Source organism: Camarhynchus parvulus, chromosome 4A, assembly GCF_901933205.1.
Source record: "Camarhynchus parvulus chromosome 4A, STF_HiC, whole genome shotgun sequence".
Taxonomy (NCBI): Eukaryota; Metazoa; Chordata; class Aves; order Passeriformes; family Thraupidae; genus Camarhynchus; species Camarhynchus parvulus.
In genome coordinates, this window is record NC_044600.1 from 15,044,171 (window position 1) to 15,068,417 (window position 24,247).

The window sequence follows — 24,247 nt, forward strand, 5'->3', positions numbered from 1 at the left end:
TGGTTCACAGTGGCTTGGCAGTGGCAGTAGTATGACCAGGGCTTTGCAGTGGCCCAGTAGTGGCTTGGCAGTGACAGTGGCACAGTGAGGGCTCAGCAGTGGCTCAGTTGTGACTTGGCCCAGCAGTGGTATGATCAGGGCTCTCCAGTGGCTCAGCAGTGGCTTGCCAGTGACAGTGGCACAGCAGTTGCTCAGCAGTGGCCCAGTAGTGGCTTGACAGTGGCCATGACACAGTGATGGCTTGGCAGTGGTTTGTTGGTGGCTTGACAGCGGCCATGGCACAGTGATGGCTCAGCATTGGCCCAGTAGTGGCATGGCAGTGACAGCCAGTGGTTCAGTGGTGGTTTGACAGTGGCCATGGCAGAGTGATGGCTCAGCAGTGGCCCATTGGTGGCTTGGCAGTGACAGTGGCACAGCGATGGCTCAGCAGTGGCACAGTGGTGGCTCTGCAGTGGCCCTGATGCAGCACGTGCTGGTGGCCACTAGAGGATGGTGCTGCCTTGTGCAAGGCCCCAGTGCAGACAGGCTGGCACCACTGGGCTCGTGTGCCCAGACACAGCCCTGGCACCCAGCAGATCCACAGCCTGCAGTGGGCTCAGCACTTGGCTCGTGCTTCCCAGGGCAGTGCTGAAAGCCTCCTGTGCATTGCTGACCCCCAGGACAGCCCCATGGCTGCAGGTCTGCTGGCACCAAGGTTGTGCACTGGCACCAGTGTGGTCCAAATGCACTCACTGGTGTGGGGAAAGGCAGCAGCTGCCCTGGAAAAGAAGCTGTCCCCCATGAGGCTCTTGCCAGCCATTCCTCAGGAAAAGCAGAGTCCAGTATCCAGCCTCTCCCCCTCCCATGGCACAGGTGCTGCTTAGATGTGGATGTGGCTCCAGTGACCCTCATGTCCTGCAGCACCTAGGGCTGGGAACCAAAGAATCTGTTTTCCACCACAGCAACCCAGACCCAGCAGAGCCCCACAGGATCCCCTCAGCAGCCCTGTGCCGAGGTCCCAGTGTTAACACTGTGACATTCAGCATGGGATCTGCCTGGAGGGTCTGTGTCATGAGTCCTGTGAGGAGGAGGGAAGCCAAGAGTGCACATCAGGACTGACACCTTGATGTACCTGGCTGGGCTTCATTTCCTCCCCTCATTCTTGTAGGTTCTCTTTGCCTTCCACCAAACTGTCTGGTCCTCACAGGTGCTGGGGATGCTTTCCCCTACACTGAGTTGAGGATGTGCTTCCTGCACGCTGCTTGGGCAGCAGCAAAACCCAAGAGGCAGAGCAAGTTCATCTCCTGGTTGGAGGCAGGGTTTGCAGACCCAGAAACCTGACCTATTTCTTCCCCTGAGAGAACTCTAGCCCTAGGCACAGCTTTGCTGCAGAGGGACTGATGGCTGCAGCCCTCCCTGCCCCCTCACCACTGCCCCTAAGCCCAGCACTGGTAACATCTTGACGACTTGGGGTTGAGCATCTTTTGACTGAGCATCTCCATGGTTTTGCTGATCTCCTGGTTCTGGTGTGTTCCAGCCCCCCACCCCAGTGCCCCAGGGTTCTCTCAGCACAAGTCTGCCAGCATTTTAGGGTGCCTCACTCAGTGCCATGCCTGGGCTCCAGCATCTCTCCTAACACAGCCCAGAGATTTCCCTCTGATACCTGGCAGGTGATCAGGCTGCTGAGCTCCGTGTCAGGCCTTTGGTCCTTGTGGTACCCAAGGAAGTGCCCAGGACCCAGCCACAGTGGATGCACTGATGGTCTCCAGTATCATCTTGGCTTACAGTCACCACCACCTGTGGTAATTGTCTGGCATCATTTATTCCTTATTTCAGTCCAGAGCTTGAGCTGGGAGCTGCCATTGTTCCCATCACATTGGTTTTTTCTCCCAGACAAAAACTGACACAGGAGTTTTGCGATGCCAGGCTGTCTTTCTGCTTTTGCCTGCCTATTGTTTGAGCTGTGGCAGAATTAAGTCATCAAAAACTGTAGGACTTCTGTTGAGCTGTGCAGGGTCTCTGGCACTGGAGGGGTGCATGGGGCTGTGGAGGGGCTTGATCCCACCCTCCTGGCTCATGGCATCTCATGCCACCATGCAGTTCAGTGTTTCTGTGTGTCATTTCATGGTGGATGCTCTGTCTCTGTCCATGCCATGTCTGTGTCCCATGTCACTCCACCTGCCACCTCTTCTGGTTTATCAGTCTCCACAGTGCTGAGGGCTGAGTCACACCAGGCTGCACTCGGGTGACTCCAGCCCCACCAATGTGCCACGAGCCCTGGGCACAGGAGACCCTGTCACCAGCCTTGCTGCTCCTCACCCTGATGCCTCCCTGTCCCTTATGTGTCCTTCCAGGGAGCCCCGGAAAATCATCCTGCACAAAGGCTCCACCGGCCTGGGCTTCAACATTGTTGGGGGGGAAGATGGCGAGGGGATCTTTGTGTCCTTCATCCTGGCTGGAGGCCCGGCTGACCTCAGCGGGGAGCTGCGGAGGGGAGACCGGATCCTTTCGGTGAGTTATGGGGCACCCACTGCCTGCCCCTCCATCCTCCCACAGCCCCGGGCGGGCAGGGTTCTGGGGATTCATCCCGGGTGCCGGTGGGCTGGCACGGCCCCGGGCTGCCTGCAGTGGGGGCAGCCCCGATGCCTGGGCTGGCCGGGGCAGGTATCGGGGATGCCGGTGCTGGAAGTGCCGGTACCGGGCGTGGTACAGCCGGTGCAGTGGCAGAGTGATGCGGCTCTGAGGGTACCGTGAGTACCGTGGGTACCGGTACAGGGGCGGGGCAGCGGGGCCGAGGCGCAGGGCAGACCCCCGTTGTTCGTGTCCCATGGGTCTGGCTCAGCGGAGCCGCTGTGTCCCGGCAGGTGAACGGAGTGAACCTCCGCAACGCCACCCACGAGCAGGCGGCGGCGGCGCTGAAGCGGGCGGGGCAGACGGTGACCATCATCGCGCAGTACCGGCCCGAAGGTACCGCCACGGGAGATCGCGCTCGGCACCGGGAGCGGGAGCGGGACCGGGACCGAGCGGGACATGCAAATGAAGGGTGTGGTTATGGAGATGAGGCAGTTGTGATATGCAGATGAGGGGGCGGGGCATGTCTGGCGCGCGGTCCGGGGGCCGGGTCGGGGGGCTGCGGGCGAGGCTCCGCCGGGGGCGTGGCCCGGGGGCGGGGCGGGTTCCGATTGGCGGGCGCGGAGGGGGGCGTGGCCGCGCCGTCCCGCCGGCCGTGCCTGCGCGGCTTTGTGTGCGGGCTGGGGGGTGCGGGGCCGCGGCCGCCCCGCCTCAGGTGAGCGCCGGGCAGCCCCGCTGGGACCCCACCGGCAGCGGGGCCGCGGGGGGCTCCACGGGCCGGGCTCGTCCTCGGGGGAGGGGGAAGAGCTCTGCTTGCCGGAGGGCGTCGCCGCGAGGCCCGGCTCCGTGGGGTCCCGCGGGCCTTGCGGGAGGGACCCCGTGGTCGGGAGAGCTCAGGGGTCCCGGAGGGCGGCCACGGTGCGGGCGGGGCTGGAACCGGGGCGTCGCTGTTGAGTTGGGGCTCGTCCCCCCCTGCGAGCATCCCACCTGCGGCGCCGCCCCAGCCTTTCGTTATCGCTGGGTTCGGATTCCCCGGCAGCGGCCGGGGCGGGTGGTGCCGCCGGGGGTAGCGGGAAGGCAGCGGGCAGTGCCCGCACAGAGCCTCGCTGAGCGGCTGGAGCGTGGCCCGGGGCTGGGAGGGCGAGCGCCGGGAGGGTGCCCCGGCGGCCAGCGGGGCCTGGGGCTGCTCCCGGGGCTGATCCCGGGGCCGCACCGTGCACGTGCCGGGATGCCGCCGTTCCCGTCCGCTGGAAAACGCGCCTGCCCTGGGCCCCATTGGCTTCCTCCACCAGCTTTCCCCACCAGCTGCTCTGGTCCCCTCAAGGAGGCCGATGTGCCCCCTAGGACATAGGAGATGCCCTTCATCTCGTGCCTCCTGTGGCATCGCTGGGCGAGGTCCCGCCGGTCCCGGTGTCCGCTGTTCCTCCGTCCCAGGGCAGAGGCCATTGGGGTGCGGAGTCATTGGTGCTGCTCAGGCTCTGCTGTGGGTGTGGGGTTTGTTTGTTTTGGCTTTTTTTTTTTTCTTTCTTTCCCGGAAGAGCTTAATGTTCTCGTATTTCTGGCTCCCTTTGCCACTTGAGATTTGGCAAAGACGCCAACCGACAGTGATTCTTAAATGTCAAACTGGACAAAATGTTTTGAAACCCCCTTAGACCGAGGCGGAAATGTCAGTGTGTTGTAGCTGGTGACTTTCCATGTCCGTGATGGTTCCTGGCACATGTGGGCAGCAGCACCCGGCACAGGGGCTGCAGCCATCCCTGGGGGCAGCATTGTGGCTGTGGAGTACAGGCTGTTGTGACTTGGAGGTTGCCCTCAGTGCTCCAGAGGCTTGAAGGGCTGGGAGTCATGGAGAAAGATCTCCCTGGTGGATGTGAGCCCCCAGTGTGGGTGAGGCTGGACCCACTCAATGGGCTGTGTGCTCTCAAATGTTTGCTTTTTCTGTGTTTGTCATGTGGAAAGAGCAGGAGAGCTGGGTTGTAGGATGCCAAAGGAGCAGATGCTGGTGGAAGGGGGATTTGAGAAGTTCTTCCCCGCTAGCAGAGGTGGAGGATGGCACCTGTCTCTGTACCTGAGCATGGGCAGGGCTTGCCTTGGGGTGCTGGGTGAGCACAGTGTGCTCTGTGCCTGACCTCACTGCGGTCCAGGGGGCAGAGAGGCTGCTTGTGCAGGTCTCAGGGGGTGAGGAGCCCTCTCTGTTTTGTCCTGCCAGACAAGAAAGGTTAGAAAGGGGAGCTGCTGTCCTGCCTTTCTTCTGAGCACCAGCGCCTTTGACCACTGCTGCCTGCTGTCGAGGAGGGGGAGTGATGGTTCCTCAGTGTTTTTGTGAGGTCTGTTCCCTCTGAGCACTTCTCCCCTGACCTTTGCCTGCTGCTGTCACCAGCACTTGGATTTAGCAATTCCCCCTCCTCACGCCCCATGCTACAAAGCTTTGAATTCCTCACCTGAAAATACAAGAAGTCACATTATGGCCTTTCTCTGAGTCAGTCTGTTCAAAGGGGAGTTCCAGGGGTGTGCAATGAGTTATAAAAGCTTCTGAGCTTTCCCTGTGGCTGTGCTTCCTTCTGCTTTCCTAGGCCTGTGCAGAGGGAAGGTGTCTGGGGTCAGGGTGCTAAAATACTGGGCTGAAGCTCTCAGTAGTTTTTGCAAATGGCTGGGCTGAAACCTGTGACTGAGCATTTCTGGGCTCTGCTGATGGCCTGGCCTGGCAGAAGTGTTTGGATCCAGGGCTTTATCTGTACTCAGGAGTTGCTTTCCCCTGGCTGCCAGTGTCTTTCCTTTGTACCGTGTCCTGGTGCCCAGCTGCAGACCCAGGGCTTTGTTGGCTCTGCTGGGCGTGTTTGCAGGTGTGTCACACAGTGTGCTGCTGCTGCTGCTGGCATCCTTGGGCAGGCAGGTGATCCCTGCCTGTTGGCAGTGGTCTGTAGCATGTGCGCACTCAGGGATCCCACTGGAGCTCACCCCAGGGGACAGAATCAGCCCAGCTCTAGGAACACCCACACCCTGGAAAGGGAAAAGCAGGGGGAGGGTGCAGGGGTGTTTTTATCGAGCTGCTGAGTGAGAAGAGCAAACATCCTGGCACACAGTGCCATGGCACTCGGGGCAAGAGGTGCCAGCTCACCTGTTACATACTTTGCAGTGTTGATAAGCATGTCCTGAGCGTGTTGAGCACTGTGGGGATCAGCCCTGGCTCACCTCCCTGCTGCACCCTGGGCAAGCTTCCTGCGAGGGTTTCAGCTGCACAGGAGGTGTTCCAGAGCCAAGGTGGCCCTAAGTTAGGGAGCAGAGGCAGGAGCACTCCTTGCTGGGGGTGATCTGCTGGTAATTGTCTCCAAGACTGTTCCAATGTGCAGTTAAAGGGTGCCCATGGCACCTGGCAGTGCCCTGTGCTCAGTCCTGGGGTAACCTTGTCTCCCCTGCTCTGGGAGGGAGGCAGTGGGTTTGCTTTGGCTGCTCCTCCACTCTCTGCCCTCCCTCAGCTGCAGCAAATCTGGGTTGGTGGCTCCTTGCAGACCCTTCCTAGGGCAGGACTGTGTTTGCTCCATGGGGGTTAAAGCCAGAGCCGCCCCTGTGTCCTCCAGTTTGCTGCAGCCAGCCTGGTTTGTGCTTCTTGTCGTTTTACCACCCCTCCCAGTAGTGTGGCCACTCTAACAAAACTAGGAAAGGCCCTTTCCATGGAGTGCCCCAGCTGAAATGGGGACATTTGAGAGCTTTGGGCTGCTTGCAGAGGGATGCACATGCCATTTCTGGCAGCGCAGTGGCACCCACAGGTTGCCCTTCCAACACCTCCACCCTGATGCTGGGGTGGAGAAATCTCCTTTTGCCCTGTGTTTCCTGCCCAGTCCCAGGCAGTGCATCCTCCACACTTCTTGTAGAAAAGAGTGTTGCAGGAGGAGTGAGTCTGTGCAGCAGGAGCAGTGTTCCCCTCAGTGTGGGGCATGCAGGGAATCTGTGCCCCAGCAGGGTTTGCCATGACCTGGCTGGGGACAAGGGCTGTGGCGGTACCAAAGAGGGTTTAAAAAGAAGCTGTACCCACTTCTGGCAGATGCTCCTCTGGGATTCAAGAGCTTATGGGTATTGCAGGGCAGAATGAGCTGTGTGGGTCAAGAGATGGAGTGGGATGGAGCTCCCTTCCCTCTGCTGAGAGCACAATAAAACTGGTGCTGCTTGGGTGGCAGAACTCGGTTTTCTTGTGAAATTAGCATTGTCCACGCCTTGCTGTATCTGTGTTTCCCTCTGCCAGCAGGAAGGCAGGTGAGGCAGTGGGTGCCCCTTGGCGTGGGGCAGCCAGGGGCTCTCATGGTCCCTACATTAACTGACCCTGCCTGGTGTTACAGCAGCTCTGGGTGTTACACGGCAGGAGAGGAGGCTTTGCAGGGAGTTTCGTGTGTGCCACTTGGCAGTTTTTGTGTGTATTGCTTTTTTTTTCCCATCCTTAAGTAAAAATGTATCTTTGGCAAGTGGGTGTAGCAGGGGTATCCCCAGGCTGTAGAGTCAGGAAATGCCGAGCTGCAGCTGCACCATCCCATAACCCCAGCCCTGCTTTTGTCTGCACTGACGGTCCATGGGAGAGGGGCTGTCTCCCAAACAAAGCCCACAGAGCATTTCTGAGCAGTGTTGCTGCTCCCCCCATGTGAGGTGGCGCCACAAGCCCAGCGCAGCTGTGGCTCTGCTCCGCAGTGAGTGCTTGCCTCAACAGCTGAGCTGCCATGCTCCCCTCCCCAGAATTAAAACCCAAGCCACATCTAAACCACTGGGTCGTGGACAAGACTTTCTAGGCAAGTCTTACAGCACAGATGAGCCTGGTCCTCTCTCACCTGTAACTGCCCAAGGGACAAAATGAAGGCTGTGAGGCAAGGTCTGGCAGTGTGGGCTGTGGCAGTGCCAGCAGCTTTCCTGGAGCCACAGCTGCACTTTCCCCATTCGGCCCTGGGTAGGGAGGCCTGGAGCCTCCACCCCTGCGTGTCAGCCCGACCTTTACACCCAGCTGGAGGCTGAAGGTCGGGCTGCTGCAGCGCTGGGTGCCGGGCTGGCGGCTGCTCCTGCCCAGCCGCCTGGCAGGAAGGTGCTGGTGTCTTCTGGAGCGTTCCCCAGCTCTTCCTGCACGTCTCTGCTGCTGGGATGTAGAAGCAAAAGGTGAATTCCTCCTCCCTTGTCCTCTTCCAAGGGCAGGCACTTTGTGTTTTGCCTCCCTTTCCCCATTCCTGCTGAGGAGAAGGTGTTTGCTGCCAGCAGAGCGGTACCTGGGGGCTCCCCCAGCGGCTATGGTTGTGTCTCACTGCTCCAGCTGGTGGGCAGTGGTCTGCTGGAGGGGCTCTTGCTCTCTCTCCATGTTTTGAGCTGCTCTGTAGGTCATCAGCTTGCCGAGTCCTGCCATTCCCTCCAGGAGCTGCAGCTCAGCAGCAGCGGGGGTCACAGCAGCCACTGCCCGAGCTGCTGTGTGGGAAGCTGTGGCGGGGTTGGGAGCAGCTGGAACCCTGCCTGGACTCCTGCACGGCTCTGTAACCTCTTCAGCTTTGTGTGCAGGGCCAGACAGGCTGGTGGGCAGGATGCCTCGTGGGGATGAGCCCTGGGCCAGCCGTGCCTGCACTGAGCAGCCCTGTCCCCGCAGAGTACAGCCGCTTCGAGTCCAAGATCCACGACCTGCGGGAGCAGATGATGAACAGCAGCATGAGCTCGGGCTCGGGCTCGCTCCGCACCAGCGAGAAGAGATCGCTCTACGTCCGGTAAGGCTCCGGCAGCGACCGGCACAGCCCCGCGGGTGGGGAGGGCCGCAGGGGTGTCACAGCTCAGCCTGGGCTGTACAGAGCCACGGGCACGTCCCTGCAGGTGGCATGGGCTGCAGGGGTGGTCACAGCTCATCCTGGGCTCTGCAGTGCCTCAGAGCTCGGTGTGTCAGGGACCAGGGGGATGAGTGCCATGGATGCATCACAAAGCCTGGAGGGAGCACCAGACTTGTGCACTGGCTTGTCAAGGCTGGGTGCTCGCACGCCTCTCCCAAGGTCTGCTCCAGGTTGGAAAGCAGTGGTCTCTGCAGAGCCTGGGTGGCTGCTGGCCAGCCCAACACACTGAGGAAAACAGGGAAATGGTGGGCATCCAGCCCTGCTTCTGCCTCAGGCAGCTCGTGGCAGCTTTCAGGGCACTCTGCTCAAACCAGCTAACAGGCTTCTCTTTGTCTCATCCTGCCATCCCTGTGGCAGGATCTGGCTGGAGGGGAGATGAGCTCTTAGGAGGATTATTGCTCTGAGTCCTCAGAGCACTTTTGGTCTGGAGCCAGGTGCAGGACAGGCAGGCAGGGGTTAAACAGCCATGCAGCTCAAACTGCTGCAAGTCCTGTGTGGACAGGACAATCCCTACCTGCCTCCTGCCACCTCCTGCCTGCCGCAGCGCCAGTGGGATGAGCGCTAATGAGTAATTTTAACTTGGTAATTAAAATAATCCTGTAAATCCTAGCCCTGCGCAGCCTGCTGCAGGTGAGGCTGGCAGGAGCAAGGGATGCTGCTTCTCCTTCTCTGTGAGAAGGATGGCAAGGACCAAGGCTGCATGAGCCTCAGCTGCATCTCCCACTGCATGGCTGCTCCATGCAGAGGGACTTCAGGCAGGGTGGATATGTTGCAAGCCTGGTATGGCAGGAGGGGAGAGCTGCAGCTCTGGGTTCCTGCATTTCACACCTTCCCACAAGTCTCTGCAGGCGTCTTGCTTGATTTAGCATCCCAGGGCTTCCTGGGGGTGTGCGACAAGCTGGGTGCAGTGTTGAATAAACATCATCTTGTTAGGCCTCCCCTCACTCCCCTGCTGTCCTGTGGGCACCCTCGTGTGGAGGAGGGTTTAGGCTGGGTCCAGCTTGAGTTGAGCCTGTTCTCTGCCTGCAAAGGTGCTCATGTATCAAAGTATTTCTATGAAACAGAGGGCTCCCTGTTGCCTCCACACTACTTGTACCATTTCTTAATTCTTGGTGCATCCCCCCAAGAGGCTTTGGAGGCCTCCACAGCACTGTGCCCCTCGCACACATCCAGGAGGAGCTGGGCTGTGCCTTGCTGAGAGGGTGATCCCAGGGGAGAGCTTTTCCCCAGTGTGGCCCATCACAGCACTCTGCTCGACACACACCCTGCAGACGTGCTTGGAAGAGCTGCTTGGAAGAGCTGCCGGGTGCCCGGGCTGCCCCAGCCCTTCTGGGCGGGGTAGTTTCAAGCACAGTTCACCCGAAACCAGCAGAGCTGCTGTGCTGTGGACAGGACATCAATTACAGGACTTGCTACCCAGCTGCTTGAGTCAGCCCTGTGTGGCTGCATTGCAGCCTGTGTGCTGTGGCAGGGCTGGAGCTGGGCACCCCAGTGCCTGCTGGAGCTGATTTGGGGGTGCTGGAGTGCAGCACAGGCAGGGGCAAGGCAGGCTCACATCCTGCCTGTCACCTCCCTGCAGTGCCACAGGGCAAAGTCTGCCAGCGCCGGGGCCGTGCTGTGCTGGGTGGGGATGGAGGTCAGGCAGGCATTGTGCCTGGGCACCAGGAGGAAGCCATGGGAGTCCTTGGCACTGCTCCCCTGCCCTCCAGCCAGGCCATCTGCTCTCCTGGCTGTGAGTGCTGGGAGCTGGCCTGGGGACAGAGCGGAGCTGCCGTCTGCCCCGAGGGGCACCGAGCCACGGTGGGTGCTGCATGCCAGCACAGCCAGGGGCTGCTCTCATGGAGCACCGTGCCCTGGGTTGCCAGGGCCTCCTGTACTGGCTCTGCAGGTGCCCTGCCCCTGCAGAGACCTTGCTCTGCCTGTCCTGGGTGCTGGTGGCTGCTGCTGGAGGAGTACAGGCCCTGTGCTGCCCAGGAGCAGGCTGCACAGAGTGGGCAGGGAGGAACATGGGCCCTGTTCAGGGCAGGCTGCTGGAGTGGGCAGGGCTCCTCACAGCCTGCCTGCCTTTGGAACCGGCCTGACCAGTTCCCCAGGGCCTTGGCCAGCAGCACTGACCTCACAGAGCCTGCCAGCCACATGCAGCCTTATCTTCTGGCCTGGAGCTGCCTGCAAGGCTTGATTACCTCCGGCCAAAGCATCCTTTGGGGCTCTGCTGCCAGCTCCAGCCACCCTGCCCTGCAGAGGGAACAGGCACAGGAGCTGCCCTGAGCAAGCTGGGCAAGGAGAGCAGATCCGGTGGCTGAATGTATCTGGATGCTCAGGGCACTTTGTGTCTTGTCCCAAAGAGCCCTCCCCATGGGGCAGCCCTTCTTCTTCCCATTCAAGACCCAGCCCCAAGTGCCCTGAAAGGTTTCATAGCCCAGCACTCCCCTGGCAGAAATGCTCTCCAAGCTCTGCTGCTCCCCAGGGACATGCCACATGGTCCCACAGCCCTTCCCCTTACAGTGTGCATTTAGACCCGCTTTGGAGTCCCCACAGTGGGAGGGGGTAATGAGCAGAACAGAGGATGTCTCTCCTGCTTGCAGAAGGTTTATCAGGGCTAGGATTAAACCAGCAGCAACCCAGTGTTTGCAGTGCCTGGGCTCATGCTGGGCTGGGGGCCAGTGGGGCCATGTCCCAGGAGCAAATACAGAGGTTTTGCTGCCAGTACTTTTAGTGACTCGTTCCTTTCTTTGTCTTTTTGCAAGTTGATGCATCAAAGCAGACACAGTTTGTGTGATCTGACATTAGTAGAACGAGTTGCAGGTGAAGCCTCTGGGAGCAGCTTATGGGCACAGGCTGCAGTGCTGTGTGTGATGTACGTGTGCAGGAAAAGCATTAGTGCTCCTCTAGTGAAAAAACAAAATCTTTTCTATAGCTGGTTAGTTTAATTTTGAAGATAATTTTAAACTCAATAAACTGTTCTCAGGGGAGGTGTTTAGGGCTATGGAAAGGATCAGTTGTGGAAGCAGATATATATACTCTGAGATTCCTCATTCACAGGCTCTGTACATGAATAAAGGCTGTACTCAATGCTGTGGTGGTCTGGTGGTCTCTGCCTGTGCAACCACCCACCAGCAGTGGGGTCTGATATTCCCCATCCCATTCCCTGGCCCCACAGCCATGGAGGGATGGTGGGGAGCAGCCCTTCCTCAGGCTGCTGCTGTGGGCCTGGCCTGCTTACTAACCACAGGCACGTTCAGTGTGGCTCATGTGCATCCTGCAGCTGAGGTCAGCAGGGAGTTCTCTCAGTCCAATCTCAGTCACTGTTCCTGCCTTGCACTTCTCAGGGCTGTGCTGAGCCTGCCAGCCCAGGGGTGTGCAGGTGGCTGCCAGCCCTGCTCACCTTGGCAGGGCTTGGGTTAAACTTTATCAGGTGTGACGGTGGCAGTGCCCCAGGAGGGTGGCACTGCTGCTGCCCTCGCTGCCTGGCCATGCTCAGAGAAGGCCTTGCTGCTCTCTGCCCCTCCTCAGAGCCCTGTTTGACTATGACCGGACCAGGGACAGCTGCTTGCCCAGCCAGGGGCTCAGCTTCTCCTACGGGGACATCCTGCACGTCATCAACGCCTCGGATGACGAGTGGTGGCAGGCCAGGCTGGTCACAGCCCACGGCGAGAGCGAGCAGATCGGGGTCATCCCTAGCAAGAAGAGGTGAGTGTCCCTCAGCAGAGCTGTCTCGCTTGGTGAGCCCAGGATTTCCCCAAGCCCTGCAGCCCCCAGGGCCCTGCTCAGGCTGGGATCTCCCTGTGGTCCCAGTGCACCTGCCCCCGTGCAGCCTGCAGGGCAGCTGGGTTGCAAGCTGGGGCTCTGTGCAGGTCTCTCTAGGCAGGTTCTCTAAAACTGGGGAGACTCCAGGTGAGGAGGGGAGTGGTCAGCCCCCTCTGTGGTGCCTGTGGGGTGGGGAGTTGGTGTTAGCCAGTCTGGGTGTCTGTGTGAGAGCAGAGGCACAGCAGCAAGGGCTGCTCCTTGTGTCCTCTGTCAGTCTGTCCAGCTCTGGAGCCAGGTCCCACTGTCAGGTGGGAAGTCACAGAGAGCAGAGGAGCTGGCTGCTGCTGCCTTCAGGTCTGCAGAGCCAGCCTTGAGTCTGTCCCCATATCCCTGTTGGGAAGGCTGGCTTGGCTCCTCTCCTGCTGCTGCCCAGACCCTGGGCAGGCAGCCCCACATCTGACCCTCCCTTGGAAGGAGCTCCCATTTGCCAGTGGGATCACCACCCAAGGGTGCCTTTGGCTGCCTGAGGAGCCACATGGGCAGCGTGGAGGGCACATGGATGGGACTAGCAGCTCTTTCTCTCCTGATCAGGGTGGAAAAGAAGGAGAGAGCACGGTTGAAAACAGTGAAGTTCCACGCCAGGACTGGCATGATTGAGTCCAACAGGGTAAGTGCTGATCTGGGGCTCAGTGGGGCACCTGGAACTGGTAACTAGTGAGGGCAGGATGAGTCCCAGCAGCAAAAGCTCCTCATGGGGCAGCTCAAACCAATCCCAAGGCAAAGAGCTGTGTGACTGGACCTGCCCCAGGCCCACATCTGCTTGGCACAAACCCTCCATGAATATGCAGTGATTGAGCAGAGGAGCCCAGGATGGTGTGAAAGCTCTGGGAAGGACCCATGTTTGGAGTGATGGGGTGGCAGAGCTCATGGCTTGGAGCTGCCTGAAGGTAGCTGCCCTCACACCTCACAAGCAGTGCCTAACAGGCCAACAAGAGAGGAAGAACAGCCTGGCCACTCCTGCAGAGCTACTGACTGCCCCATCAGCTTCCCAGCATCCCTACCACATGTTTTTCTCCATGCTTAATTTTTTTCCTGCATTACAGTTCTCACGTAATCTCCATTATTTCATTTGAGGGTGACTGCCCTGCCACAGCTCTTCATTGTCTCTCCATTTTAATTTTCCCCACATGTGTTAAACACCATTGTTTTTTCTGTCCTCCTTCCACCTCCGTGTTCTTCAGTCGATCAAAACGAAACGTAAAAAGAGTTTCCGCCTCTCTCGAAAGTTCCCATTTTACAAGAGCAAAGAGAACCTGGCCCAGGAGAGCAGCGGACAGGAACGTAAGTAGCAGCTGGCCAGAGAGGGGCAAGCCTGCACCCCTCAGCTTCCCTGCCCTGAGGGAAGAGATTCAGCACATGTCCCTAGCCAGGGGTCCTGGCACCTGCCTGTATTCAGGTCTGTGCTCCACAGTCGTGCCAGCAGCTAGGGAGAAACTGGAGCTGGAAATGAAAGCAACAGCTGCAGTCTGGCACTCTCTTCCTTTCTCTCATGTTCAATGTCTTCATCTTTTCATCCAACTTTACACCCACCCAGCTCCCTGCTCTGCCTCCCCCTGCTCTCCCCCCTTTGCTGCAGGCTCTGCTCCCTCCCTGTGCCTGCTTCCCTCCAAGTGAGGGGCTGGCTGCCTCCTGCAGAGCTTCTCCTGTCCCTGCCAGGGCTCAGGGCTGGGGAAATCCCAGCCCCATCTTCCCTAGAAGTGACTTACAGCTTCACATTCCCACTGGAGAGCCCTTTCTGTGTGGACACGGGGAAGCCATGACCCTGCTGCCCACCCATGACTGAGGCACATCTTTGGTAGTTGGCTGCAGATGTTGGGGGTCCACAGCTCTCACCACCCTGGGGCTCCCAGTAAAGGCAGGGTGTTTATCTTGTTGCCCCAAATCCTGATGTGGGCAGCACTGGAGCTGCTCCCCAAACCCAGCCCCTCCTCTGAGTGCTGGGCTGCATCCCCTCCTTGGGCAGGCATCCAGCTGGCAGTGCCCACACCTCTGGGAAGGGGCAGTGGGCAAGGCAGAGCTGTGTCTGTGCGCCAGTGCCAGCACAGCAAGCACATCCCCTCCCCTCTGGGGCTGTCCTGGTGTCATACAGAGCCAGGAGTTGCTGCTGGGCTGCTCCAAGGGCTCCCTGCATCCCTGTGCTGCCCATGGCAGGCTGGTGCCAGCTGGTTTTAGCAGACAGCCCAAACCTCTGGCTGTGCTGAAGGTTGTCTGTGTGTCTGCCTGTCTCTGGTAGTGCCTGCACATGGCTGGGCTCCAGTGAGATCAGTGCTGAACCTGGGGCTGGCTTTTGGCTGCCCTGCAGTGAGATGACACAGCATGGGGATGGGGCAGGCCCCTCTCTACCTGCCTGTGTCACAGGCACACAGCCAGCTCCCTCCCTGTGCTCTGCCCTGTCCATCCCAGCTTGCCCTGGGGGGTCTCTGCCTCACATTTCCACAGCCTGTGCAAGCATTGTGGTGTGGGGCAGCTGACACACACAGCTGGGGGAAATGTGTCCTCCTGCCACGTGTTACAGGACTGTGTGCTGTGCTGGGGAGGCACAGAGCCACTGTGCCCTGCCAGTACACCCCATGAGGAGAAACACTTCAGCCCCTGTGCCAGCAGCTCAGGGCTGCAACTGCTTGCTGCCAGCGATGCTGCTGTGGCTGCCCTGCCCTCCCCAGGCCCAGGGTGGCTCCTGGGGGCTCTTTGGCAGAGAGGGTGAGCTTGGGGGGCGGCGGGGGTCCGGCCGGACAAGGCAGGATGTTGGCAGAGGGCTGATGGTGTCAGCTCTGAAGATATTTAACCTCACTTGCAGTTGCAGCTCTGGGCCGTTCTGCACTCCTGTCACTAATGCTGGTCTGGCTCTGTCTCCCCCATCCCTCTGACTCCCCTTTCCTGCGCTGTCTTCTCTCCCCCTCTCCCCCTTCTTGCTGTCTGTGAAATCAGGACTTCCCTGGGTTAAGTGACGATTATTATGGAGCAAAGAACCTGAGTAAGTTGAATTCCGATGCACATTGTTCCCTCTGTGTGGCTGTCGGTGTGCCTGGGGCAGCTGTGCTTCCCTGGCTGCAGGGCAGGAGGAGCCCGGGGGCTGCGGGGCTTGAGGTGCCTCTGCTGCACTGGGACGGGGTGGGGGAGCTTGTGTGGGGGTGTTGGCCATGCCCTGAGTGCCTGCTGCACCTCCTCATCCTCTTCCTCCTGCTCCTGTCTGGGTTGGTTGGTGCTTCAGCACTCGGAGCCACTTCCAGTGTGGGTGGGAAGTGGCCATGGTGGGCCTGCTCTGAACAGGGATGGTGACAACATTTTGAGGTGTTCCCACCTTTCTCTGGGTTACCACATGTGCAGAACTGCAGAATAAGGAGAGGAGCCCCATGGGGTGTGAGTTCCCTGCCAAGCTCCACACCCCCAGGCAGTGCAGAGCCTCACTGGGGCAGGCAGCGGCCAGCAAGCCTCTGTGGGGTGGTCGCAGCACTAGGATCAGCCTGAGCAAGCAAAGCCCCAAACTCTGTCCCATTCTGTCACTGTCTCGTCTCTGTGTGTCCCAGCCCCGTGCCCCGAGGCAGTGGATCCCCTGTCCCCATCCCTGTGCCAGCACAGCCGTGCCCTCCCTGCCCGCTGTGTGCATGCTGCACTGCTGCCCTGCCAGCATCCCCTGTGCACTCCACCTTCCCTCGGCCTGGGGAGCCTTCACATGTGCCAGGCAGGCCCTCCTGGCCCCTCTGTCCTCTCCTGGCAGCATCCCCTGCATGTCCCCGGGCCCCCAGCCCAGGGTGAACGATGCCGCCCTTGCCCACGTGGCACAGACTCGTCCCAGTGGGTGCTGGGCTGCAGGTTTCTGGGGAGCCATTGCTGTCCTGCCCTTGGTCACTAGTGCTGGGTGACAGCTGGGTGCCCCCTGCCTCCTGCCCAGGCTCCTTCTGAAGGGATCTCTCTGGTTGCTTTGCAGAGGGCGTGACATCAAACACCAGTGACAGCGAGAGCAGTTCCAGTAAGTGTGTGTGCACCTGCTCTCCCACCCCTGTCCATGTGTCTGTGTGTCCGTGTGTCAGTGTGCATGTCTGGGCACGTCCATCCTGTCTGCCCCAGTGCTGGTTCTGTTCGGAGGCTGCTCCTTCCTGCTGGTGACACTGAGATGCTGCGGCCAGCTCCCTCCTCGGTGCAGGGACAGCAGGGGCTGGCAGTAGCAATGAGCCTGCCTGCTTCACTGCTCTCTCCTGGCTGCTCCAGGGCAGGGTGGTGGGCTCCCAGTCCGTGGTGATCCCCCATCCTCAGGCAGTAATGGCCAGAGGCCAGGCCTGTAGCACAGATGGCTCCTGGAGCCCAAGCCTGTGCAAGAGTGTGGGATCCAGCTGCAACAGATGCTCTCTTTGTCCCCAGAAAGTCCTCTAAATACCTGCAGGGAGGACACAACATCCCAATGGGCTGGAGCCTGCAGCAGTGGGGGAGGGAAAGAGGAGGCTTGACCCAGAGCTGGGACATGAATAATTAAAGTGGCTCAAGGGCACATAGCTGCATGCCCGTCATGCTTCACATCCATGGGTGGAGTGAAGGGGACAGCCTGAAGTGTCCCCAGGGCTGTGGGAGGCTGAAGGGGCAGGAGCCAGCTCCTCACAGCTGCAGAGGGGCTGGAGAGCTGCTGCAAGTGCTCACCTCCATCCCCCTGGCTCTGTTGCAGAAGGACAAGAGGACACCATCCTGTCGTACGAGCCAGTGACGCGGCAAGAAAGTAAGTCCTGAGCTGAACTGCCCCGTGCCCACTCCAGTGGGGCCACCTGTGTCCCCAGCACAGCCAGGGGGTCCTGTGTGCCCTCCCTTCCTGCCACAGCAGCAGGACACAGGGTGGATGCAAGAGGAGTCCCGTGTGTTGTGTGCAGCAGGGGAGCCAAGTGTGCACGGCCTCCACTGCCCAGTTTTAGTCAACAGCAAAGATTTGTGTCGTGGTCTGCAAGACCACGGAGAGACCGAGAGCTAAAACTGAGCTCAGCTTTAGTCCTCAGCTGAGGACAAGATTATCCCTTCCTGGCTCAGACCAGGTCCCTGCTGCAGAGCAGAGCCACATCCTGCAGCTTTTAACCCTGCTTGATGTCAAACCTTGCAGACCCTTTTGCAGGCTGAATAGTCCCAGCCTCCATGGTCTGTCCTTGCCAGGAGCTGGATCTGACCCTTAGGCTCCCCTCACTCCCCCAGCTCCATGGCATCCTTGCCCAGCTGTCCTGTTGCCTGGCTCCTGCCCAAGCAAGGGAGCAGCTTTGCTGATCCATGATCCTGGAGACCTGCAGAACCTTCCCTGGGGCCACACAGATGGTTTGGGTCAGATGGGAAGGACATGTTGACCATGCCCAGGAGGAGATAAGCTCACACAGAGGAGGCACCTTTGGGTGCCTGTGTGAGCCAGAGCACCACTGGCAGCAGGGAGAGGGCAGGTCGATGCCAAGAGTGGCAGTGGGGTCAGCTCATGCAGCACAGGTGGGGCTCAGATTGTGGCTCTCGTTTGCAGTTCACTATGCCAGGCCAGTGATCATCCTGGGCCCGACCAAGGACAGAATTAACGACGACCTCATCTCTGAATTCCCACACAAGTTTGGTTCCTGCGTGCCCCGTAAGTCCCAGCTCAGGGCCACTGCTGGAGGGAGGGGACAGGGGTGGCTCTGCTCCTTGCAGGGTCCTGCCCATGGCGTGGGGAGGGGGCTGGGAGCACAGGGTGGGTTGGTCCCTCCTGGTTTGTGGTGTCACTCTGGGCTCACTCTTGGTTCCCACTCTCTCCAGACACCACCAGGCCTCGGCGTGAGAACGAGGTGGACGGCCAGGACTACCACTTTGTGGTGTCCCGGGAGCAGATGGAGAAAGACATCCAGGACAACAAGTTCATAGAGGCTGGGCAGTTCAATGACAATCTCTATGGCACCAGCATCCAGTCCGTGCGGGCGGTGGCAGAGCGGGTGAGTGCCAGGTGCCATTCCTGGCACTGGGATGCATCCAGCAGCTCCCCTCCTTCCCCCCTGGTGTTAATCAAGGGCTGTAACCACATTGAGCAAGCACAGCACGATCCTCTCCTCCCCTCCCTCCAGAGTCCTGCCAAGCCGTGTGGCTGCTTTTCTCAGCTGTGTTACTGTACCTCAGCGTGGTACCTCTGTCATCCAAACTCCACCCAAAAGCCTGGCACTGCTGGCCCAGCCTTGTGCTCAGGAGCTCACAGGATGGAGATACCTGGGTATCTCAAAGCAGCAGCGTTCCTCTGGAGGAGTCCTGGAGCTGCCCAGGGCTTGTAAATAGTTTCACATGTTCAGACAAAGGCTCAGTCCCTTTGCCTTGTTGCTGTCCTGCCCTGAGCAAGCAGGAATGTGAGGCCATTGGGAGCTGGCTTGTGTCTCAGGAGTGGGGTTCATTTCTGTGGCTCCTCCCTTTTCAAGCACATCTGTATGAGCAAGCTGTTTCCCACACAGAGTGGAGTGTGTGGGTAGGTCTGATCCTGCTTGTCTCCTTTCCAGGGGAAGCACTGCATCCTGGATGTGTCTGGCAATGCTATCAAGAGGTTGCGACAAGCACAACTTTATCCCATTGCCATTTTCATCAAACCTAAATCCATTGAAGCCCTCATGTAAGTGCAGCACCGTGTTCTGTGCCTGTCCTGCTGCTCCTGGCCCTGGGTAGAGCAGGCTGGGAAGAATGGGAGAGCTGAGCTTGCAACTCTTCTGAGCAGCCACAGCAGCAGAGGGTATTATCTGTGAGGAGAGTCAACAGCTTGAGAGTGACCTGAGATCAGAAGGAATTCTGCTGGCACCAAGGGGCCTGGGAAAAGCCCTCAAGTCAGAAGGGGTCAAATTGCTTATTTCTGTGTTTTATGGAGATGAGAAACCCTAGGCAAGCAGGGAGACTTCTGCAGCAGTCTCACAAGTTTGAGGGATTGTCTGAGTTTGATTTCCCTTCCATGCTGTGGTGCAGGGGCTGGGGTAGGTGGCAGTGGGAGGAACTGGGGGAGGTTGAGACGGAGGGCCAAGGCAGCCTGGGGTCTGTGGGGAAGGGAGCTGGGTCCTGCACAGCTTCCATTCCTGTGAGCAGAGGATTCCCAGGCACCCTGGCTCTGTGGGCTATTTTTGCTTCTGTTCATTGCTAAGAAAAAGAGCTGAAAAGTTTCTTATTTTTTGTGTGTGGCAGGGAGATGAACCGGAGACAGACATATGAACAGGCCAACAAGGTCTTTGACAAAGCCATGAAACTTGAGCAAGAGTTTGGAGAATATTTTACAGGTGAGTGTCCTGAGCAGGCTTGTATCTGATTTCCTTCATTTTTCCATCCAGCAGCTGTGACCTCTCTGCCAGCACTGTCCTACTGCAGGGTCATGGGAAAACATCCAGCTTCATCAAAGCAGGAAAGAAATGGCACTTTGCCAGGAGGGCTCTGCAAGGGGACTGCTCCAAGATCAGTGGATAGGAGTAAACCAGTCATAGAGGAGGAGACAAGTTGTCAGGCAGGATTTTCTGAGTTTGTGAAAGCTTATCACCAACTTCAACAAGAATAAAAATCTAAAAATCCCCGAGCAGGGGAAGCACAGGGTTTCAGAGTGCTACAAGTCTACAGGAACTAAACTCCCTGCATGGGAGAAGAGGGGAGCATTTTCAAAAAGAGAAAAGAGAAGTTTCTAAAGAGGAAAGATTAAAAATTAGTGACCTAAATGGTGCAGACAGTCCTGAGTTATTACAAAACATCTACCAAAAAAGACTGGAAGTTTGGCTTGCTTCCTAAGTAGTCTTTGCTCAAGAGCCAGTTAGGGGTTGCTGACACTTTGTGCCTGCTGAGATGAACTGCTCATAACACAGGCATCCTTGTGCATTAAGGAACTAATGTTTGTAACATGATTAATTCTGGAAAACCACAGGCAGGTGAAGAGGCAGAGGAACTGGTCTTCATCCTTTTTCCAGTGCAATAGCTGTTTCTTCTGAAGTTGAGGAATGATAGTGTTGCCAAACTGTGCATTACCTGCCTAACAGCTACTGGGAAAAACCCCAGGCACGATGTTTTCCAAGAATTGATTTCAGCTGGGCAAATAATGGGGTACAAACACAGTGAGCTTTCCCCAGACCTCCTGTCCTGGGCTCCAGAGCTGCTGGCTGTTTTTCCAGGAAAACAGGCCCTCAACATGCCACTGTGCACTTGGAGGGTGAGTTTGATGTTGACCTGTGAAAAAGGAATGCTGTTGGCTGAAATGTGTTGTAAGAACTGGGTAATGGGCTGAGAGATGGTCACTGCCACAGGTTCTGTGCCAGCACCTTAGAATGAGGGAGCAGAGGTGCTGGAGGATGGTCCTGGCTGGCTCACAGAGGCAGGCTGGATTACCAGACAGCTTTGGCCCTTCTTGAGCATCTTGCTGTGATGTAGCAGCACAGGGGAGTGCAGGATGGGGCAGGGGCTGCTGCTGGGAGCCTTTCCCAGCCTGAGAGCTCTGTGTTCCCACCCTGCAGCACAGGAGGCAAACAGAAGGAGCCCTCAGCAGGCAGCCAGAGGGAAATCCAGAGGGAAGGGAGGAAGCTGGCACCTCGGGAGGGGTGCTTTGTGCACCCCATGAGCTGCCCCAGCCCTGCCTTCCCTGCTCTGGTCAGCGCAGCCCCGGTGCCTGACACAGTGTGCAAAGCTGATTAGCAGCCTGGTGTGGAGAGCCCAGCCAGCCCTGCACACAGCCAGGAGCTCTGCCAGCTGGGATCAGCACTGGCTAATCCCCACTGAGGTGCTGCTTTAACCCTCTGTGTCACAGGGCCCAGGGCAGCTCCTCTGACACCGCCTGGCTCAGTCCCTGCAGGCTGTGCCCTCTGGGGCAGCAGGAAGGCTCTCCAGAACTCGTGGCACTGCTGCCTGGGGCTCAGGGTCTTGCTTGTTCTCTCCTCTTCCAGCCATCGTACAAGGAGACTCTCTTGAAGAAATTTACAGCAAAATCAAACAGATCATTGAGGACCAGTCCGGGCACTACATCTGGGTCCCGTCCCCAGAGAAACTCTGAAGATGTCTCCCTCCTGCTTCCCTGTGAGCAGAAGATCTATGAAGTCCCACCCATCCGAGCCCTCTGCCCCGAGGGGGAGGGAATGAAAACTATTCCTGCTCCCTTTTTTAGATCGTCGCAAAATTGAGTTTTCTAGTCCTGTTTCTTTTGTTGGGATGAACTGATATCATTCATCACGTGACTGTTCCCACCATTCCTGCATGGACCTTCCCACTGCTCCAGTAGAGACAGACAAGAACCCATTCAAGGTCGTTTTTTTATTATTATTATTATATTATTATTATTATTATTATTATTATTAACTAAACAAAGAATCAAGATGGGAGGAGGCAGCTAAGGACTAATGTAAGAAGACAAGTGAAACAATGGACTCTGAACACATGAGCTGGTATCAGAGCTCCAGGGGCATTTTTCCAAGTGTGACCGTCTAGCAGCTCTGAACAGTGCGACAGATGGGGCAGCAGAAAGCATTTTATTTATCTGTATATGTAATTTATATATAATATAGAGGAGAGATATTATATATATATTATATATATATATGTATGTGGACTAGGAAATCTGAGGGACCTCTCTGGAAAGGTGTTGTATTATTGCAAGGTTCTCTCAGTTCCTCTGTCCCAAGCACTCGGCGTAGGGAGTCCACTTGGGCAGGAAGAGCTCAAACGGTACCAGGTGCTTTGGAAACTTCTCCCGTCCAGGCCAGTTCCCTGCAGCCCCCCTGGGTCTGAGACAGGCCAGAGACTGGTACTGCCTGTGCAGGAGGGACCAGAGCAAGGAGCAGCAGCTGGCCTGCGAGAGGCTGGGAGACAGAGACTGAGCAGGAGGCTGCAAAGCAAGAGAATGGATGATGCTACATATTAAATTGCACATTGTTTTACACATCACCTTATGTGTTTGCATGAGAGGTTTCCTTTTGGTTCTATTTTTTTAAGCTGATTTTAAACCAAAACCATATTGTGTTGTTGTGTTGGCTTTTTTAATTATTATTATTATTATTATTATTATTATTATTCCATTTTTCTCTTGTCAATGATGAACTGAATGGGTATAAAATCCAGTTTTTTAACTTATTTTTTAAGCTGGCTCTATTGTAAATAGAATCTAGATCTGTGGTGTTTAGTTAAGAAATACTTTACTGGCCACATGGAACAAATGTACTCACTGTCCTGTGTTGCTGTGAAAAACCTGGGATGTTGGACTGGCCCTGTGCCTGTGGGTGCAGGTGGAATGACCCATTCTGGCTTGTGGCAGCACACTGGCATTCCCTTCTGCATTAGCCACTGGCAGGAAAAGCCCCCAGCTGTGCCTTGGATGGACCCTCCCATTTTCCAGATCAGTGACAGAATGAAACCCTTCTCTGTCCCCTGCTCCGTGCCGAGTTCCCGGCCCTGCTGGGTGCAGGAGCCAGGGCTGGCTGTCCCGGGAGGGGCCCTCCCTGCAGCAGAGGTGGCTGCATGGCCACCTTGCCTGGCTCTGACATTCTGTGTGAATCTGTGGCTGGAGCTGGGTTCTGCTGCCTCCCCCAGCCACCCCAAAGCCCTGAAGAGGTGCCCCAGCTGGCAGCTGAGGGGCAGAGCTGCCCCATGCCCTGGGCATGGGCATTTTCCAGGAGAGGCACGGAGACACTTGGCCCTAAGCTGAGACGTGTCTGTCTTTGAGGACACTTTGGCTTCTGTGCTTGAGTGGGGCTCCAGGCCCTTGTGTGGAGCTGGGGACACTCTCGTGGCCTTTGAGGAGTGTGTGCTGGGTACTCAGAGTCCAGGTCCCAGTGCTCCCACCTTACCAAGAGCTGGTGGATGCTGTTGCTCACACAGTGCCACACCCCACAGCACAGCAGGTCCAAGCACGCCCAGGTAAGTCTCCTCCTGCCCCTGTTTGGCAGGGATGGGCTGTGGTCCCTCTCCCCGAGGTGATGGCTCTGTGTGTGTCGGTCAGTGACACTGTCCCTGTGCTGCCTGGGGAGGAGCCTCCTTTGCCCGCCCTGCATCCCGAGGAGCCCTGCAGGGACCGAGCAACTTCTGGGGCCAGGAGGGGGCTCTGCAGGAGCCACAGCTGTGAGCACAGTGGAGGGCAGAAGGATTCTGCTGTCGCTGGGACCGACCCTAAAGGAGCACACAGAACTTTGGCAATGGGTTCCTGCCGGGCATCCAGCCCCTGCCCCACTGGTCCTGCTCCAGCTGCTATAAATGTCGGTCCCTGAAGAAGTGGAGTAAGTGAAACAAAAGTCCTTAAGGTGCTAGTCACACATTCCTATCTTTTTTTGTCTTTTTTTCTTTTCTTTTTTCTGTTTTTTCCTAATAGCCTGTCTCCCTCTCTCGAGTCACGTGGAGAAAAAGATGATGTACTCCATGGCATAGCTGACAGTACTGAATCAATCATGACAACAGTAGTTGGTTAACAGTGTTTCTTCCAAGGAGACATATATTTTTAATAAACAGAGAGTTGCAAAGAACTCTTGTCTTTGAGACCTTCTTGTAGAGTCCTTCATTGTGTACCAGATCTGGTTTTTTTTTGTGCTGGTGTTAGCAATTCTTCGTATGGTCTCTTTACGGCAAACTGGAGTGTTGACACTGGTTTAGGGGAAAAAAAATAGCCTTTTTTAGTATAAAAGGTGATGCCTGAGAACTTACCTAGAGGAAAAAGGAAACCCAAAAAAAAAAAGAAAATAAAAGAAAGGAAGTGGGCTTATTTAGAGCTGCAACTCAGCCACTGAAAAGTGCTTTTGGTTGGGTTGTTTTAACCCAGGTTAAGTCTGGCCTGCTGACACAACACCATAATGTATTCTGGATCATGGCTTGAATTCTGGGGAGGTTGCTTTACAAATAATAGGGTCCATGGGCTGCTATGTAATTGTTCTTGTATTGGATATAAAGACAACAAAGTAAATACATAGTCCAGCTAATGTAGAATTTCTTTTTAGTTTTAACATGCTGTTTAAATATCAGAGAGAAGAAGTTGTAAAGACAACTGGTATAATTTTTAGTACCTTCAAATGCAAAGAAAAGGAATGTTCACTGAGAGACAAATGTGGTTAAAGGAGTGTCACAGTCCTTTCGTGCCTGAATCTGCTTTG

General features: G+C 57.2%; 1 protein-coding gene across 10 annotated transcripts in view; it reads left to right on the plus strand.

Annotated features, from left to right (window-relative positions):
• The window catches only part of DLG3 (discs large MAGUK scaffold protein 3), a 76,272-nt gene extending 54,028 nt beyond the window's left edge, over positions 1–22,244 (plus strand). For 5 of the 10 annotated variants that reach the window (XM_030967415.1, XM_030967411.1, XM_030967412.1 and 2 more), the window contains 13 exons: positions 2,334–2,490; positions 2,844–2,946; positions 8,159–8,273; positions 11,904–12,080; positions 12,729–12,804; positions 13,379–13,478; positions 16,126–16,167; positions 16,855–16,905; positions 17,677–17,778; positions 17,946–18,118; positions 18,668–18,777; positions 19,335–19,426; positions 21,065–22,244. In XM_030967415.1, the coding sequence (XP_030823275.1) occupies positions 2,334–2,490; positions 2,844–2,946; positions 8,159–8,273; positions 11,904–12,080; positions 12,729–12,804; positions 13,379–13,478; positions 16,126–16,167; positions 16,855–16,905; positions 17,677–17,778; positions 17,946–18,118; positions 18,668–18,777; positions 19,335–19,426; positions 21,065–21,171 (1,405 nt within the window). In that variant the 3' untranslated portion in view covers positions 21,172–22,244. Of the gene's footprint in view, positions 1–2,333; positions 2,491–2,843; positions 2,947–3,186; positions 3,266–5,679; positions 7,684–8,073; positions 8,274–11,903; positions 12,081–12,728; positions 12,805–13,378; positions 13,479–15,125; positions 15,172–16,125; positions 16,168–16,854; positions 16,906–17,676; positions 17,779–17,945; positions 18,119–18,667; positions 18,778–19,334; positions 19,427–21,064 lie in introns of those variants that run through there. The other 5 variants (XM_030967413.1, XM_030967417.1, XM_030967418.1 and 2 more) reach the window with 3 other exon arrangements.
• The last annotated feature ends 2,003 nt before the right edge of the window (positions 22,245–24,247 follow it).